The sequence below is a fragment of the Rutidosis leptorrhynchoides genome, unplaced genomic scaffold, assembly GCF_046630445.1.
Source record: "Rutidosis leptorrhynchoides isolate AG116_Rl617_1_P2 unplaced genomic scaffold, CSIRO_AGI_Rlap_v1 contig7, whole genome shotgun sequence".
In the NCBI taxonomy this organism is placed as follows: Eukaryota; Viridiplantae; Streptophyta; class Magnoliopsida; order Asterales; family Asteraceae; genus Rutidosis; species Rutidosis leptorrhynchoides.
Genome location: NW_027266863.1, coordinates 1,031 through 16,350, shown reverse-complemented (window position 1 = coordinate 16,350; position 15,320 = coordinate 1,031). Strand labels below are relative to the sequence as shown.

The following is a 15,320-nucleotide window of genomic DNA, read 5'->3' as shown; positions in this document are numbered from 1 at the left end:
TGCACTTTAACTCACGTATGAAGGAACAAAATCAGTTAGACAATCAAAGCTACACCTCATCTCCATCAGGTTTGAATCTCTAACCATGAAAGATGATGAAACTATTGCTGATTTTGAAAAGAATTTTCGTCACATTGCTAATGAATCTACTGCTCTTGGCGAGGTAATTCTGGAATCCAAACTGGTGAGAAAAATGCTGATATCACTACCGGAAAAATTTAGCTCGAAGTTGGATGCTATTAGTGAATCTAATGATCTCGAGACTCTACAGTTAGATGATCTAATTGGAAAACTTAGAACTCATGAGATGACCTTGGCTATGAGAAATAGAGATAAGTCTAAATCTAAATCTGTTGCTTTTAAAATTGGAGTGGAAGATATATCTACAAGCACAGGTGAGCAACTTTCTTTCCATGAGCAGCTGGCACTATTGATGGAAATTATGGGAAAGATGTATAAGAAGTTCAACAAGGCAAAATACAATGATTATTCTGCAGCCAATCCTCAGAAAAATTGTCGAAATTCCCAAGAGAAGAATGAGTCAGGTGGAGGTGGTCAAAGATTTAAAAAGGGAGAATCAAGTGAAGGAAGGACCAGGTTTAAGATACAATGCCATGAATGTCAAGGTTTTGGTCACATTGTTGGAAAGTGTGCCAATACTCTGGAAAAGCAGAAGAAATCCTTTATATCCACATGGAGTGATGAGGAGACATCCGAAGGCCAATCTGAAACCAGTGATAGTGGAAGTGAAATTGAGTTTCCTGCTTATAATGCACTTGCTGCCCGTGTTTCTGTGCCTACAGGATCTACTAGCACAGGTAAAATAGAGGAGAACCTCAAGTTCTGATGAGAGCTCAGAAAGTGATTTTGAAGACAAAGACATATACGGTGTCTTCGATGATCTAGCCGGGAAAATGGTTGAATCTCTCAAAATCAATCACATACTCTCCGACGAAGTGAAGCAACTGACAGTTGAAAGGGAGGTTTTCGACAAGGTGATTGAAAAATATAAAACTGAAATTGCTCAGTTGAAATCTGAACTATCAAAATCTGAGAGGAAATTAGCCCAAGCCAACCGTGCAATTGAAAAGTTCAATAAAGGAAAGGGAAATCTTGATGAGATCTTGGATCAAGTCTCTCCTAAGAGGAATCTATTTGGTATAGGCCACACACCATCGATCACAGAAAAAGGAGCCAGTTCAGGATCTAAAAACAAAGTGACTAGAAACAAAATCATATGTCACTATTGTAACAAACCTGGACATATAAGACCTAGATGTTTCATTAGACAGGATGATATTCGTAGATTTATTTCTTCAATTCCAAGAAAGCATCCAAAGAAGAAAGTTGACAATGTCAATCACTCTCAACAACGTGTTTGGGTAAAGAAAGGAGAATTGAAGGCTCTTATGTGCAAAGTTTCATCCAAAAGGGAAGCCGATTGGTACTTTGATAGTGATTGCTCTAAGCACATGACAGGTGAAGAAGGAAATTTGAAGAATATTGTCGACAAGAACCATGAAACTGTTACTTACGGTGATGGTAATTCAAATGCTATAATCGGAGAAGGAAGCCTACCAGTTTCATCAAAATAAAAAATAAAGCATGTTCTATTGGTAAAAGGTCTTAAGCACAATCTGATCAGCATAGCACAAATGTGTGATGAAGATTGTGAAATCAGGTTCAACAAGCATGGTTGCAATGTGCTCAATATCGATGGAGTAGTTGTCATGACAGGAACGAGACAAGCTGATAACACATACACTCTTGATGGAGACATAAAGTGTTTAAAGACTAGCACGGAAAATCTAAAATTGTGGCACAAGAAACTTGGACATATTGGTTTTAAGAATCTAGCTAATCTGTCAAAAACAGGGTCTGTAAAGGGCTTACCTCTTCTCAAATATGATCCGGACATCACTTGTGGAGATTGTCAAATGAGGAAGCAAACAAAGGAGAAGCATTCCAGAGTACCTTACATCACCACTGAACGACCTCTGCAACTCTTGCATATTGACTTAATGGGGCCAATGCAAACTCCAAGTTTAGGAGGTAAATCTTATGTATTTATGTGTGTTGATGATTTTTCCAGGTACATTTAGGTGGATTTTCTTAAAGAAAAGTCTGAGGCCCCTGACGTCATTATAAAGCTGTGTACCAGACTGAACAATGAAAGAAGAAACACTACTGGAGAAATCATGAGAATCAGAAGTGATCATGGAAAAGAGTTTGAGAATTCTGTAGTCATAGCATTCTGTGAGCACAACAGAATTATGCATGAATTTTCTGCACCCAGTACTCCTCACCAAAACGGAGTGGTGGAAAGGACAAACAGAACGATTACAGAGATGGCACGTACCATGATCCATGCTAGGAAGCTAAGCTACAAGCTATGGGGTGAAGCTATGTCAACTGCATGCTACATCATAAATAGGGTGTATCTCAGACCACACACAATGCAAACTCCTTATGAATTCTGGAAAAATAAGAAACCATCTATGAAATACTTTCATGAATTTGGGAGCCCCTGCTACATGTTGAAGGATAGAGAACAGAGAAGAAAACTCGACTCCAAAAGTGAAAGGGGAGTATTTGTTGGCTATTCAGTTAATAGTAGAGCTTATAGGATATCTATCGAAAAGTCTAATACCATTACTGGATCAATCAATGTTGTGTTTGATGACATGCAGGTTGAAGTGAAAAATCAAGTGGATGATGAACCTGGAATCGGTCAAATTCTGTCTAATGATAACACACCTAGTGTGGGGGCATTAGGAGCAGAAGATGTTAACAGTAATGAAAACACACCTAGTGTGGAGGCATTTCCTGATAACACAGATTCTGGGAACATTCAAGAATCCACACCTGCAGTCACAAACCGAAATCTGTATCCATCAACACGAATTCAAAAGAACCATCCAACAGAGAATATTATTGGAGACATCGATGAAAGAAGAACAAGAGGGGTGCCTAGAAAGAACTACAGAGATATGATGAATCATGTTGCCTATACATCGAAAATTGAACCAAAGAAAGTTGACGAGGCTTTGACCGATGAATTCTGGATACGTGCTAAGCAGGAGGAACTACATCAATTTGAGAGAAACAGAGTATGGGAGTTGGTTACTAGACCAGAGCATTGTAATATCATTGGAACAAAGTGGATATTCAAGAACAAAACTGATGAACTGGAATATGTCTCAACCGAAAAACAATCGGCAAACATCTTTATGAAGAGTCTTAATGCAAGTCGCTTTGAGTTCTTGAGAGGAGCTCTTGGACTTTGCTCCATTACATGAAACTTGAGATAAGTGCTTCCATCCCCTGTAAAAACCATTTTACTATTGTTTTGTCTATTCTATTTAAAATATATATATATATATAGAAAAAGAAAAATACAAAAAGAAGGTTGGAGTGTTTTGCCGTGTTCAGGAAAGAAGAAGGATGGGCCATGACAAGTTGAAGCCCAAAGGAAGAAGGTACATGTGTGCCTGAAGTTGCTGAAGATCCTGCTTACATAGAGGATCAAGTTGATGTTGATGTCTGTGGTAACCCTCAATCTGAGGGGGAGACTAAAGTCGAGGGGGAGGCTCGGGCTGAGGGGGAGTCTTATATTGCTGATGCTGCACCTAAGGGGAAGCGACCCAATGTCCCTCCATCTGAAGACTTCCAAATCTGTACCAGCTTCCACATCAAAATCCCAGGGGGACCAGCCAGCTGTGGTAGGAACGTTTGTTAATAATGCTGCCAGGGACTTTTGGCCATTTGCGTGTGGAAAGAAGATCATTGCTGAGAAGGTACTTGAACAGGATCAGGCTGAAGAGTTCAATCTGAAAAATCTCTTGATTAAAGAGAATTTTTGGGTAAATGCAACCAGGAACGCTCAGTATGTTGAAAAGGTGATGCATTGTCTCCTGAAGCTCTAGAAATGGCGAGGGATATGGTGAAGTTCTTGAAGAAGCAGGAGTATCAGTTGAAGAAAAAGAGATTGCATCTTGAGGCTCGGATTGCAAGAAGCTAACTCAAAGGGGGAGTTTTTGCCTTTGTTGCCAAGACATGCTATGAGTACTTACACATTCTGAATTTTATTTAGTTGTGTAATAATTTTTATTTGGACCAATTATGCTTTTCTGCTGCATTTGCTAGTTTTTCTCGCCTACATGGTGTCTTTGGCGCTTTATTGACAAAAAGGGGGAGATCATAACGAACGGGGGAGATATCTTTCAAATCTAACGGAGCGATTCGATGTGTGCAAATTTCAACTGTGTTAACCTGAGTCTGTTTTCACAGTCTTGGCAATATTTGCACATTACTAGTTTCCATTGACGATATTTTGAAGACTTGATGTTTCAGAAGTTCTAACGCCGATTTGAAGATTTTTCTGTAGGTTTTGTCAAAAATACCAAAGGGGGAGATTGTTAAGTCAAACAGCCGTGAGTATACACAGGTTTCAGAGTCACGCCTGTTTTTACGCCTGAGTTTGTGAGTTGGCTATTTTCGTCAAAACCAGTATACTAAAGATTCGATTCTTTCTTGCGGTACAAGTCTTCTTTGGAAACCTAGTAATTGAGAATCTCTTGTTAATTAACCGGATCTTATTTGATTCTATATGAAATTCCTATTGTGAAAAGGATTCCTAAATTAATTCCTAAAAAAAGATAATTAAGGATTCTCATAGGATAACAATTCCTATTCAAAACGGATTGTGTTTCCTATTCTGTGAAGAAGTCTAATTCTCCAAGATTGTGGGTTTCAAGTATAAAAAGATCGTAGACTCTACAACCCTGGTAGACGTCGAGCTGAGCATCTACTGTCCATCAATTCTGCCGGCTAAGCTTGGAGAAGAAGACGTCTCATTCTACACCGTACTGTTCACGATTGTTTCGACCTTAGTTGTCCGTGAACCCTTGTGATTATTAAAACACTATTCCAACTACTACAGAGTTGTTCTTTACAGTGCATATATCTGGTGGCACTTATAATCTGTTTGGAGATTGCAAGGAAGACCTTGTCCGTTTGACAAGGCAACCGGCGCTTGTAATCTGTGTGGAGGTTACAAGAAAGTCCTTATCCGTTTGGTAAGGCTGTTGTGTAAGTCCTAGTCCGATTGACCAGGCTGTAAGTATAGACGAGGAATCCACTTAGTGAAATAGAAAGTAGATTATAGATTTGCGAATTGTAATCCGTGTACTGTCCTATTATTGCAAGAATAGTGGAATACCGTTTATCACTGGGCGAGGCCTCGCAGAGTAGGTATATCCGAACTGCGTGAACATATTCTGTATTATTTACTTTCTGTACTATTTTCATTATTCTATGCTAATCTGTCACCGTTAGCACGGCTGCATTAATCTATCCGCAAATTTAGTCAGAATACACTATCAAGATTGAAACAATCCTAAATGAGAAACCGAATAAAAATGGCTACTTGTACTTGTACAACATCATCATCCTCATCTCTTATCCTCAATCATGCCGTTACTAAACCAAACCCACTAGACAATCCGACCCTCTCCCTTCTAACTTTCAAGCCCAAATCTTTTTACCCTCTACAACTCAGTCCTCGACAGAGATTTTTAAAACCCAACAATGTCTGAGGAGCTTTTCAAAGTTTGATTCTTTTGTCGTCGCCGCTGTAGCTACCGCCGACACAGAGGTGGATCATGACGTCACGACAACCATTGATGCTTCTGCTACTCCACCAGTTAAACCTAAAATGGGAAAAAACGCACTGCCCTTGACGAGAGACAGAGTACGTGGGTTCTTTTTCAATAAAGTTTTCGACTTTTTTTACTAGACATTGTTGATTTATGTGATTGTTTGATGGGGTTTTGTTAATTTAGTCTTGGGATTTGTCTGGAAAATGGAAATTGTTGTTGTGGTTTTTGAATTTTGATTGGAAATCTGATTTTCGGAATTGTTTTTGGTTCTCAGTTGCTGTTTGTTAGCATCGATCAGTATAATTTTAATTCGGTTGGGTTCACTTTCCGATCCTTTGTGTGAGATAGTTTTAACAGTGAAGGGAGAACTCACTAGTAACTGAATTTTTCAGTGTTAGATGATGGCAACCTGAAAAGGAATCTGTTTGCTTGTCTATGGGACTATTGGTGACAGTGAATGATTTGGTCTTTGAAATATGAAACATAGTTATATGCTTATGTATGAAATTGCGTGTAGTATAGATATATGAAAAAGCATTGTGTGTGTATGTATTCCAGTATTTTGCTGATGAATTCCAGACGAATCTATTTAGTTTTAGCAAACCACACACCGATGATTCTATATCTTGTTGTGCTTGTTTAGTTGGCATACTTACGGATTCTTTTAACATTCTAATAATTGGGTTCTATATTACACTGTAATATTTGTTATTGCAGAATTCAATACAATTAGTCGTGATACTAACATTTAGTGCGGGAGTGGTGCCTGTGGAGAGGAACAAGATATCATATTCCAATCTACTGAGATACAATCTTAAAATAGTTGAGTCGACTATATAAATCTTGTTTCTGTTTATTCCATCAATTCAGAAACTTGTTTCAAAAGTGAAAGTATTTTATTCTTTATCCCCACAAGAGTTTCAAGACGTATGCCTATATCTACTGTTTCAAGATCAGTGTCTAATTTCCAGATCTTATCTTTGTGTCTCTTTCTTAAAATTAATAGAGGAGGTCCAAGAGATTCTTGGAAATTCAGAAATTGAGAGAAAACAAGCAGGAGTATGACCTGAAGACAGCAATATCTTTGCTTAAGCAGATGGCTAGTAGTAGCAAGTTCGTTGAGACAGCTGAAGCCCATTTTCGTCTCAACACTGACCCAAAATACAATGATCAACAGCTTAGAGCAACTGTGAGTTTTCTCACTTTGATTAATTATACGACTTTATTCACCTATTCCAAAAGGGAAATTTCACGTTAATGTCTAATCTTGTTTCATATAGGTGAGTTTGCCCAAAGGAACTGGTCAAAGTGTTAAAGTTGTAGTGCTGACAGAAGGTAGGTACTATTTCTGTCAAGTTTTACTCTTGTTCAGATAAACAGAGAACGACAAGTTTAGTTTTATCTTGCGCAATCTTTATGAATGTGACAATATCTAGTTTCTCGGGCTAATCTTCTTTTAGCTAACATTTTCAGGCGAAAAGATTGACGAAGCAAAGAATGCAGGAGCAGATTTATTTAAGCAAAGAAATCGTTTTATAGCACAGATACAGAGGTGACAATCATAAATATCAGTAAATGATTAGTCTTTAGCTGTTTCGTGGGCTGCTGCATGCTATTTATATTTTTTGTAAAATATTGTAGTACGACTGATACTTCACCTTATAATCATTAGGATCTTACTTTAAGTCTTTTGTGTTTCGTTGTAATAATATTCCAAAAATTGCTTTTCGAACTCCTACTTCCCCAGCGATCACTATTACATCAAAGTTGGAGGATGTTGTTTCACAGATACAAAATCTCAACTTGAGAAAGAAATTTTAAAAAGGAAGTTATGAACTGAGGGAACTCCATTTGTGTCTCCTTTTATATGGGGGAGAGATACAGATAAGGAAGTCATTTCGGAACTGTTACTTGGGGATGAAGGAAATGATATAACAGTGTGTATATTGCTGGGGAGGTATGAGTCGGAGAAGCAATTCTTGGAATATTATTACAACTGAACAGGACATGACATGACAGAAAGAAATGCATAAGGAGCATGCCTGAACATCCCCTACATGTTATTTATATCCAGGCATATTTTGTTTTGTTTCTAATGTAATATTATTACACAAGTATCCGTGCTCATGTTTCTTTTGTGACAAGGCACGTCATGTTTCTTTAGGGACAGCGCACTACACGCGCCAACTGCGACAAATCTCAACCAGTATTTTTAAATTGTGGTAATCATTCCCAAATGGGCTTAAATACTATTCCATCCTTCTGTTAATAATAGTTGGACAAAAATACCCCTAATAAGTAAACATAATTACTTTGAGAGATGATTACTTTTGACAGATAATCCTCCGGCCCAAACACACCCATTAAATCGAACTAGTCGTCGGAACTCTCGCCTGAAACGTTACAGGGGATGAGGGATATGATTGGCCAATATTCTCCTCCATCTTTCTTACACTTCTCTTCCAAATCAGGACATTCAGTGATCTCCAGGAATCTGAGTGACGCAGGGAGGCCTTCTTCTGGCAAGAGTCGGAGTTTATGACAGTACCCAATTTCCAATTGATGAAGAGAGGTGAGGTTTAAGATCCCCTTTGATATTGATTCCAGATTCTCAAATCCCCAAATCTCAAGAAGAGTCAGAGATGAGGGAAGCATACAATTACCACATTCCTTGAACTGCACCATCTATGTTCGTAAGGGTCAATTCTCGAAGAGAAGAGAGTTTGTGTAGGCCCCACTCTGATATTGGCTGCCGAAGATTAAAGCAAAATAATACTAGTATTTTGAGTGAAGTGAGACTAGGAGGAAAACCTCCTTCTGGAAAGCACTCGAGTTTATCACAATGTCGGATAGTTAATTCTTGAAGAGAGGTGAGGTTTAGGATCCCCTTTGATATTGATTCCAGATTATCAAATCCCATAATAGAAAGACGAGTCAGAGATGAGGGAAGCATACAATTACCATGTTCATCGTCTGGAAATGAAACCACCGTTTCAACTGCACCATCTATGTTCCCAAGGGTCAATTCTCGAAGAGAAGAGAGTTTGTGTAGGCCCCACTCTGATATTGGCTGCCGAAGATACTCGCAATCCTCTATATTGAGTGAAGTGAGACTAGGAGGAAAACCTCCTTCCGGAAAGCACTCGAGTTTATCACAGTTCTCGACTTCTAATGCTTGAAGAGAGGTGAGGTCAAGGATCCCCTTTGATATTGAAATATTAAAAATATTTGTTAGGATTCATCATTTATTTCCTTTAAAATACAAACCCAGCCAGTTGGCTTGGTGGTTTAAAAGAAAGAAAAACAATGGAGTAACCTTCTAAATGTGTTATACCTGCATCATTTATTCCATATGCAGTAAGAATAAGATCTACATCCACAGAATTTGATGAATCCTCTGAACGATATTGCTCATTATTAAGAGAATTGTCAAGAATAGCATGATCGACATGCTCTCCAACATTTTCTGCAAGAATTTACAACAAGTAGAGAATAAGTTAACAAACAACATACATATATACAAAGAAAAAGAATAGCATAAACTGAAAAATGTAGTAGTAGTTAAAAGATAAAGCTACCCAGTCGGCTTAGCTTGGTGATCAATAAAAGGGACATGGCACGGAAATAATATGGCTATGAGCATACGGCAAATTAACAAATGATTTTTACTAAAATGAGCCTTTTGTTTTAGCACACAGTTAATTTTAACTATAGTTGAAGCATGCATAGAACTAAGAAAGTTACATTTGTTTTTGGCATTTATATAAATTTTATATTCACAAAGAAGTTTTAAAGAAAATTTCAAACAGCACAGTAAATATTACATTTTCATAATCATGGCTCATGCAATTAGACTTACGGTGTAATGGCGGTGAATCGCTATAATTTACTTCGTTTGCATCAAGATCCATGTCTATAACATGCAGTACATCATCTTCCCAATATCTCTCATGGTGAGGATAATCAGGCAGATTGTTCAAATTATTAAGATCAATGGGCTTCAACGATTGAGCTTCCATCATATGAGATTTCTCCATCAGCAATAAGTTGATCTGTAGACGAATGTTATCTTCTGATGATTTAGATGGCAGCAAATTCCTCTTCCCTGAGTGAACATCTTCTAAAGAACTCCAATTACAGTTATTCATGATGGAGGAGATAATGCTACAAGGCTGAATTAAGATCCGGACAGCATACTTCTTTAGTGTTGGAATACAGTCTCCACAATGATCCCACCATTCATCTATACATACAAATCATGAAGCGAAAATTAACTAAATGTGGAACTAACAAACCTAGAATAAAGATAACAATAACTAAGGCATCATGTATATTTTTATCAAACTTACGGGGATAAGATGTTTCCAACATAGCTTTTGCCATTTTTGTGAACTAGTCGGATGGTTTCTTTTTGTAGTTTAGAAATTCTCGTGTAAAAGGTTTCTCATCTTCATCAGTTACAAAATTTTCTAGGATGAAATCAATACCGGCTTTCATTTTTCCATCAAACTGAAAACCCTCATTGCACATGTAAGAGGGGTTGAGAAAAGCAGCAGCAGCATGAATTCTATTGAGTATATTCCTCGAATGCTTCTCATCGAATATCTCTCGTATTGCCTCGTATTTTTCATTGTTGTTTCCATGATTTTTCTTGATTTCTTCCTTTGCCCTTTCCACAGCGTCATACAAGTACCCTAATGTTGACCCGTCACTTTCAGCTAATTGAAGAATGCTTACAATTGGCTTCAAGATTTGTAAAGCATCCTCAACTTGGCACCAAAATTCTGGATCCCTGATGAAACCAGATACTTCTTTTATCGACTCTTCTTCATCATGAGCCAGCTCTCGCCACTCTGGAGATGCGACAAGTTGTTGTAATTCGAGCTTAGTGTCAAAAATCGACTGGAGCATCAAGAAGCAAGAAGAGAACCTAGTCAAACACGGTGATTTCAACTTCCTATTCGTGTGTTTTCTAGCGATGGACAAAATGTTATCGTCCTTGTGCAGAAATTTAACAATCAAATATCCTCCGCGAATCACTTTTCTCACCCAGCAAACTTTAACAAATATTTCCTTCAGAACTAGTTGCACTTCATGAGCAGCACAGTTGCTCTTGAAGATCTGTGGATACTTGTGAACAAGAAATTCTCCAATAGACTCCAACTCCATGGCATTGATAATGAGCTGAACAACATTACTAGGTCCAACCTTTTCAATTTCAGCAGATACAATCCTTTCAAGTTCTTCTGCACTCTTGTTGTTTTGCAAGAAAGAATTCTGGAACACTACTCCTTTAGGTGAATAGACATAAACATCGATAAAAGCTCCAAGCTTCTTGTCACGCCTCAAGTTGAGCATAAATGTGCAGCCAGTTGCAGCCCAAGATTTCTCGACGTCTCTAACATAATCTTCAACCTTCTTTTCCAAACAAGGAATTATCTCGGTTTCGAAACTCGAAAATGATGGCAGTTCATACTTTGGACCACATTCAACAGCACGATGGACAAAGTTTCTAAAGGAGTTTGTTTGGACAGCATGGATTGGAATGCCATTGGACACAAGCCAATGGCCAAGCAACTCATCAGCCTCTTCCTTCTTATTTTTATCACCAGGCAATTCCGATCCGCTAGGTTGAACAACTGGAGCATTGGAAGTTAAATTAGTGTTGTTTTCAGCATTAGTGTTACTTGAACTTGGCATTCCCTTGACCCTTTTGTTAGGACCGCCAATCGCTATGTAAGCTAATTTTTGGACGTCATGAGGCACTTTTTTACAACAGGAAATATCTCGACCGGGTATGTTAGCCAAATGTGATTTGATTCTTGTAGCTGTCCCAACAAACTCCTCCTTACAAAATTTGCACTTGAATTGCCTCCCGGCAACTCTTCCGCATAGTCCCAGCATCGATCCTTCTTTCGGCCCATAATTCGTTTGATCCTATGTATGCACATATTATTATAATAGTAATAAATGAAGATTAGATATTATTGGTTATTGATGCAGATGTTTGTTTTCACATGGAGATCGTAAAACAAAAGGAAAAACATTACTCCTATCTCAGTTCTGATAAATTTAAATAACGAAATTTATTAAAAGAGCAATTGGATACCTGAACAGTTGAGAGAAGCAGCAAGACTAGAGTGTGTTCTTGCGACTTGACTGAGCAACAATTCACCGATCGACGTGTGTGTATTAATTGATGGCTATATATATGTATGTCTAGTTAAACTTTGAGGCATATTTCAACTTAGATTAAGATATGAATGATGGAAGAAACAAGAAGAAGCCACAATTCAATTCAATCGACGTGTGTGTTTTAATTGATGGCAATAGCAACTTGATGATTCTGTGAATTAATGATGTAAGTGTGAAATGGTTGTAACTTGTGTGGTTGCCCCTAAAAGGTTTTTTCTTTTTTTTTGTACGCGTTCTTAGTCAACAGTGTACTACTAAAAAGTCTAAAATACAGGTAGGTAGCAATTAATTTTAGAAAATAGAATTTAAATAATACTCTCTCAGTATGTAAATAGATAATGTTTTTAATGATCTTTTTTATCTTTAAATAATTGATATTTTAAGAATATTAATGCACTTTTTCCACTTTTATCTTTCCACTAATTATATATCCACGTACAATTAATTATTTAACTAATATCTATCTCGTGCGATGTACGGACTCTTCCAAATAAATATATTTAAAAATGATATTTATAATCTCCCGCTTATTATGTGGGAGTCTCACGTCTTGTCGATATTTTATGTGCGTTATATAACGGCGGCGGTTGTTAGTTGTTAGGTTTATTCTTGATCTATATATATTGAGCACGAATGCATCTAAACCTCACAGGAACTAGCTTAGAAGAAAAATACTCCGGTACACACCTCGTGCGATGCACAGACTCCAACAAATATAAATATATTTGTATTTTAAATTATTTTATATTATGAGTATGTATATAATATCTAGAATACTATTAAGCGGCCAAACGCTATATATATTGGTAATATCAGGCGCAACTTTAATGCGCGTCGCGTCAAACATTTATGGCTGGGTATGAGATCAGTACATTGTGTTTATGTATGTAATTCATAAAATATTAAGGATTGTGATGGATATTTCATTTAATTTTGAGAACTTTATAATAAAGATTTTATTAGTTGATTTTTTTTAGTCTTTTCATCAGAAGTGACATAAATTTACACGATACATATATTTGAGTACAGGATTTTAAATTAAATAAATTTAATGATGAATTGTGTTTAAAGGATGAAGGCAAAACGATTGCCTATCTCTCTTGAAAGTAGAGCAATCTTGACCTGATGTTGAATGAAGTCAAGTTTCCTTTGTGGAAAACTTTGTTGAACCAATCGATTCCATTTTGCGATACTTGACTACAGCACGGTCGTTTTCAATAACTTATCGTTCATTTCACCAACATATGCAAGCTTTTTGGTTCTCATATTCTATTATATCTTCCTATAATCTTTAAATAACAACTCTAGTTTAGCAAATCTTCCTTTAATAAGAGACTGTAGTTCTCTCTACCATGTGAGAGAAGCTCTACATTAAACCAAATCTCAGAGGAGCTGGGCAATGAATACAATTTGAGGAAATTGCGAAAGGAGGATACAGAAATAGACAGCATAAATTATTATTTTTCTGAATTTTCGTTGCCTGAATATATATAGAAATTAGACAGCATAAATTATTGAACAGTGCCACTACATTCATCCAACTTATGCTCAGATAACATCTACTAAGAGAAACAAAAAGAGTCAATTGGCGATAACAAATTTCCAATTTGGTCCGAATGAAAAAATAGAAACATCGATCTAGATAGATGACAGAAACATAAAAAACCAGACAATCTTTTTAGGGGCAAAAACCGAAATCGATCCGAAAACTTTGCTCATGCAGCACATGCTTCTTCCTCCTTGTCTTGTTCGGTATAAAACGGAATCGGCTGTTGGATAAAAATGATTATGAAATTCAACACATGGTAAATATGCAATTGGTATTATTTTGGAATTTTGGAATATTTTTGATTGGTTGGACAAATTTAAAATTCAGATTAATAGGTCAATTAATTTAAATTAATTTGTCAGTTATGGACTGGTTTTTACCTATAAATACCAGCTCATTCATCCATAAGAAGTATCCCAAAATTTCGAAATTATTGTTTATTGAGTCAAAAATCATTTTTGCATTTTTCTTGTGTCGGAGAGAGTTTAGCAATTTAGTTCCGGAGACTTTTCTCCAACAGTGTAGATGTTCGAAAGGTAATTCCGTTGTATTTTAGGAGATGGCTGCTATATACGTTTTGTACTGAGTAGCATGACAATCACAACTTAAGGAAAGCGATTCCATAATCGTGCCTCGATCTAATGTCACTTCCCTTTTATAGTATCATTTCTCTTTTGTTAATTAAATTCCTAATGATCAAATTGCATGTTATGAGTTATATTTGGTGTTGTATCGTGTCTCTATTTGAGGTTGTTCATATACTCATATTGGTCATGTCGTTAATCAAATTACTATCTGTTTAATTAATTTTCTTACATCATCATATACAGCTCTTTCGTGTTTGTTTCTCAACTCAGGTTTTTAATTCTATCTTATTGGTTACATAGAATATACCACTTGTTTCATATTGATAATTCCACGGTATACTAATTAATCACATGCTCTACATGTTCATAATTTTGTCATTCGGTTACTCTGTTCTACTATTAATTTAATTGTTTTATTAACTGCAGTTGTTAATCAAATATTTTATTGTATTTGTTGTTAATCTGGGTGGGCTGATTGTATCATGCGTATTTTTTCCAACTCGTGTCAATAAAATGATCAGTAGTTTCAATATCTTTTTAGCATATTGTTAGATCGTTAGCAATTCAATTTGGTGCCAATTAATTCCAACAATTTTAATTTATGACTTTGGTTTAATTTAAATTGTTTGTATGATTATAATTTTTAAGTTATATTTAAAATTAAATTTTAAATCGTTTGATTTAATTCATGAAATATATATCTTGATTTTAATTGTATATAATATCGTGAGACTTATTGAGTTTTTCTTGAGTGCAGAAAAGTTAAGTTCATGATGACTTTGTCACCTTCCGAGAATACGTCCAGTTCTAATGTTGCTTCCAAAGATGTGGTTGGTGCGTCGGTGCGTATGAAACCTTTACCGGGACAACCGAGCTATGTTCCGCCTTATGCTCAAGGAGAAAAGCCATGTAACGACTCGTTAAATCGAGCTTAGGTTTGCGTGTAAATTTTGTCGACGTGTCGATGATTTTTAATAAAACAATAATTTCGACGCACGTGACTATTTTCGTTAATTACGTCCAATGAAGGATTCGAATTTCTACGCACCTATAGCTTAAGCGACAAGTTAGTTTTCTTTTAGCGAGAAATTAGATTTCTAATCTACGTTAGACATAAGATGTTCCTACGACGAATAATGACGTTAGAACGACGAGTAGATTCGATTAAGATATGCCTTAACAATTAATAAATATACGTGAGATAATTAAGTCAACACTAAAGGAAGTGTACAAAAGAAGAAATAATGTAATCGTAAAATAAAGATTTACGTTACGTTAAAGATACTAGTTTTATAAGAAACTTTTATAAGACACAAATTGTATTCTATA

At 36.4% G+C, this 15,320-nt stretch overlaps 2 protein-coding genes across 2 annotated transcripts; one reads left to right on the top strand and one right to left on the bottom strand.

Moving 5' to 3' along the window:
• Positions 1-85: 85 nt before the first annotated feature.
• On the top strand, positions 86-1,595 carry LOC139885020 (uncharacterized). The gene is made up of 2 exons (XM_071868975.1): positions 86-818; positions 907-1,595. The coding sequence occupies exons 1-2, from the start codon at positions 86-88 to the stop codon at positions 1,593-1,595; spliced, it is 1,422 nt and encodes a 473-aa protein (XP_071725076.1).
• An 8,457-nt stretch (positions 1,596-10,052) lies between these two features.
• LOC139885017 (uncharacterized) lies at positions 10,053-11,564 on the bottom strand. The gene has a single exon (XM_071868971.1). It carries the CDS (start codon positions 11,562-11,564, stop codon positions 10,053-10,055), a length of 1,512 nt encoding a protein of 503 aa, XP_071725072.1.
• Between the last annotated feature and the right edge of the window lie 3,756 nt (positions 11,565-15,320).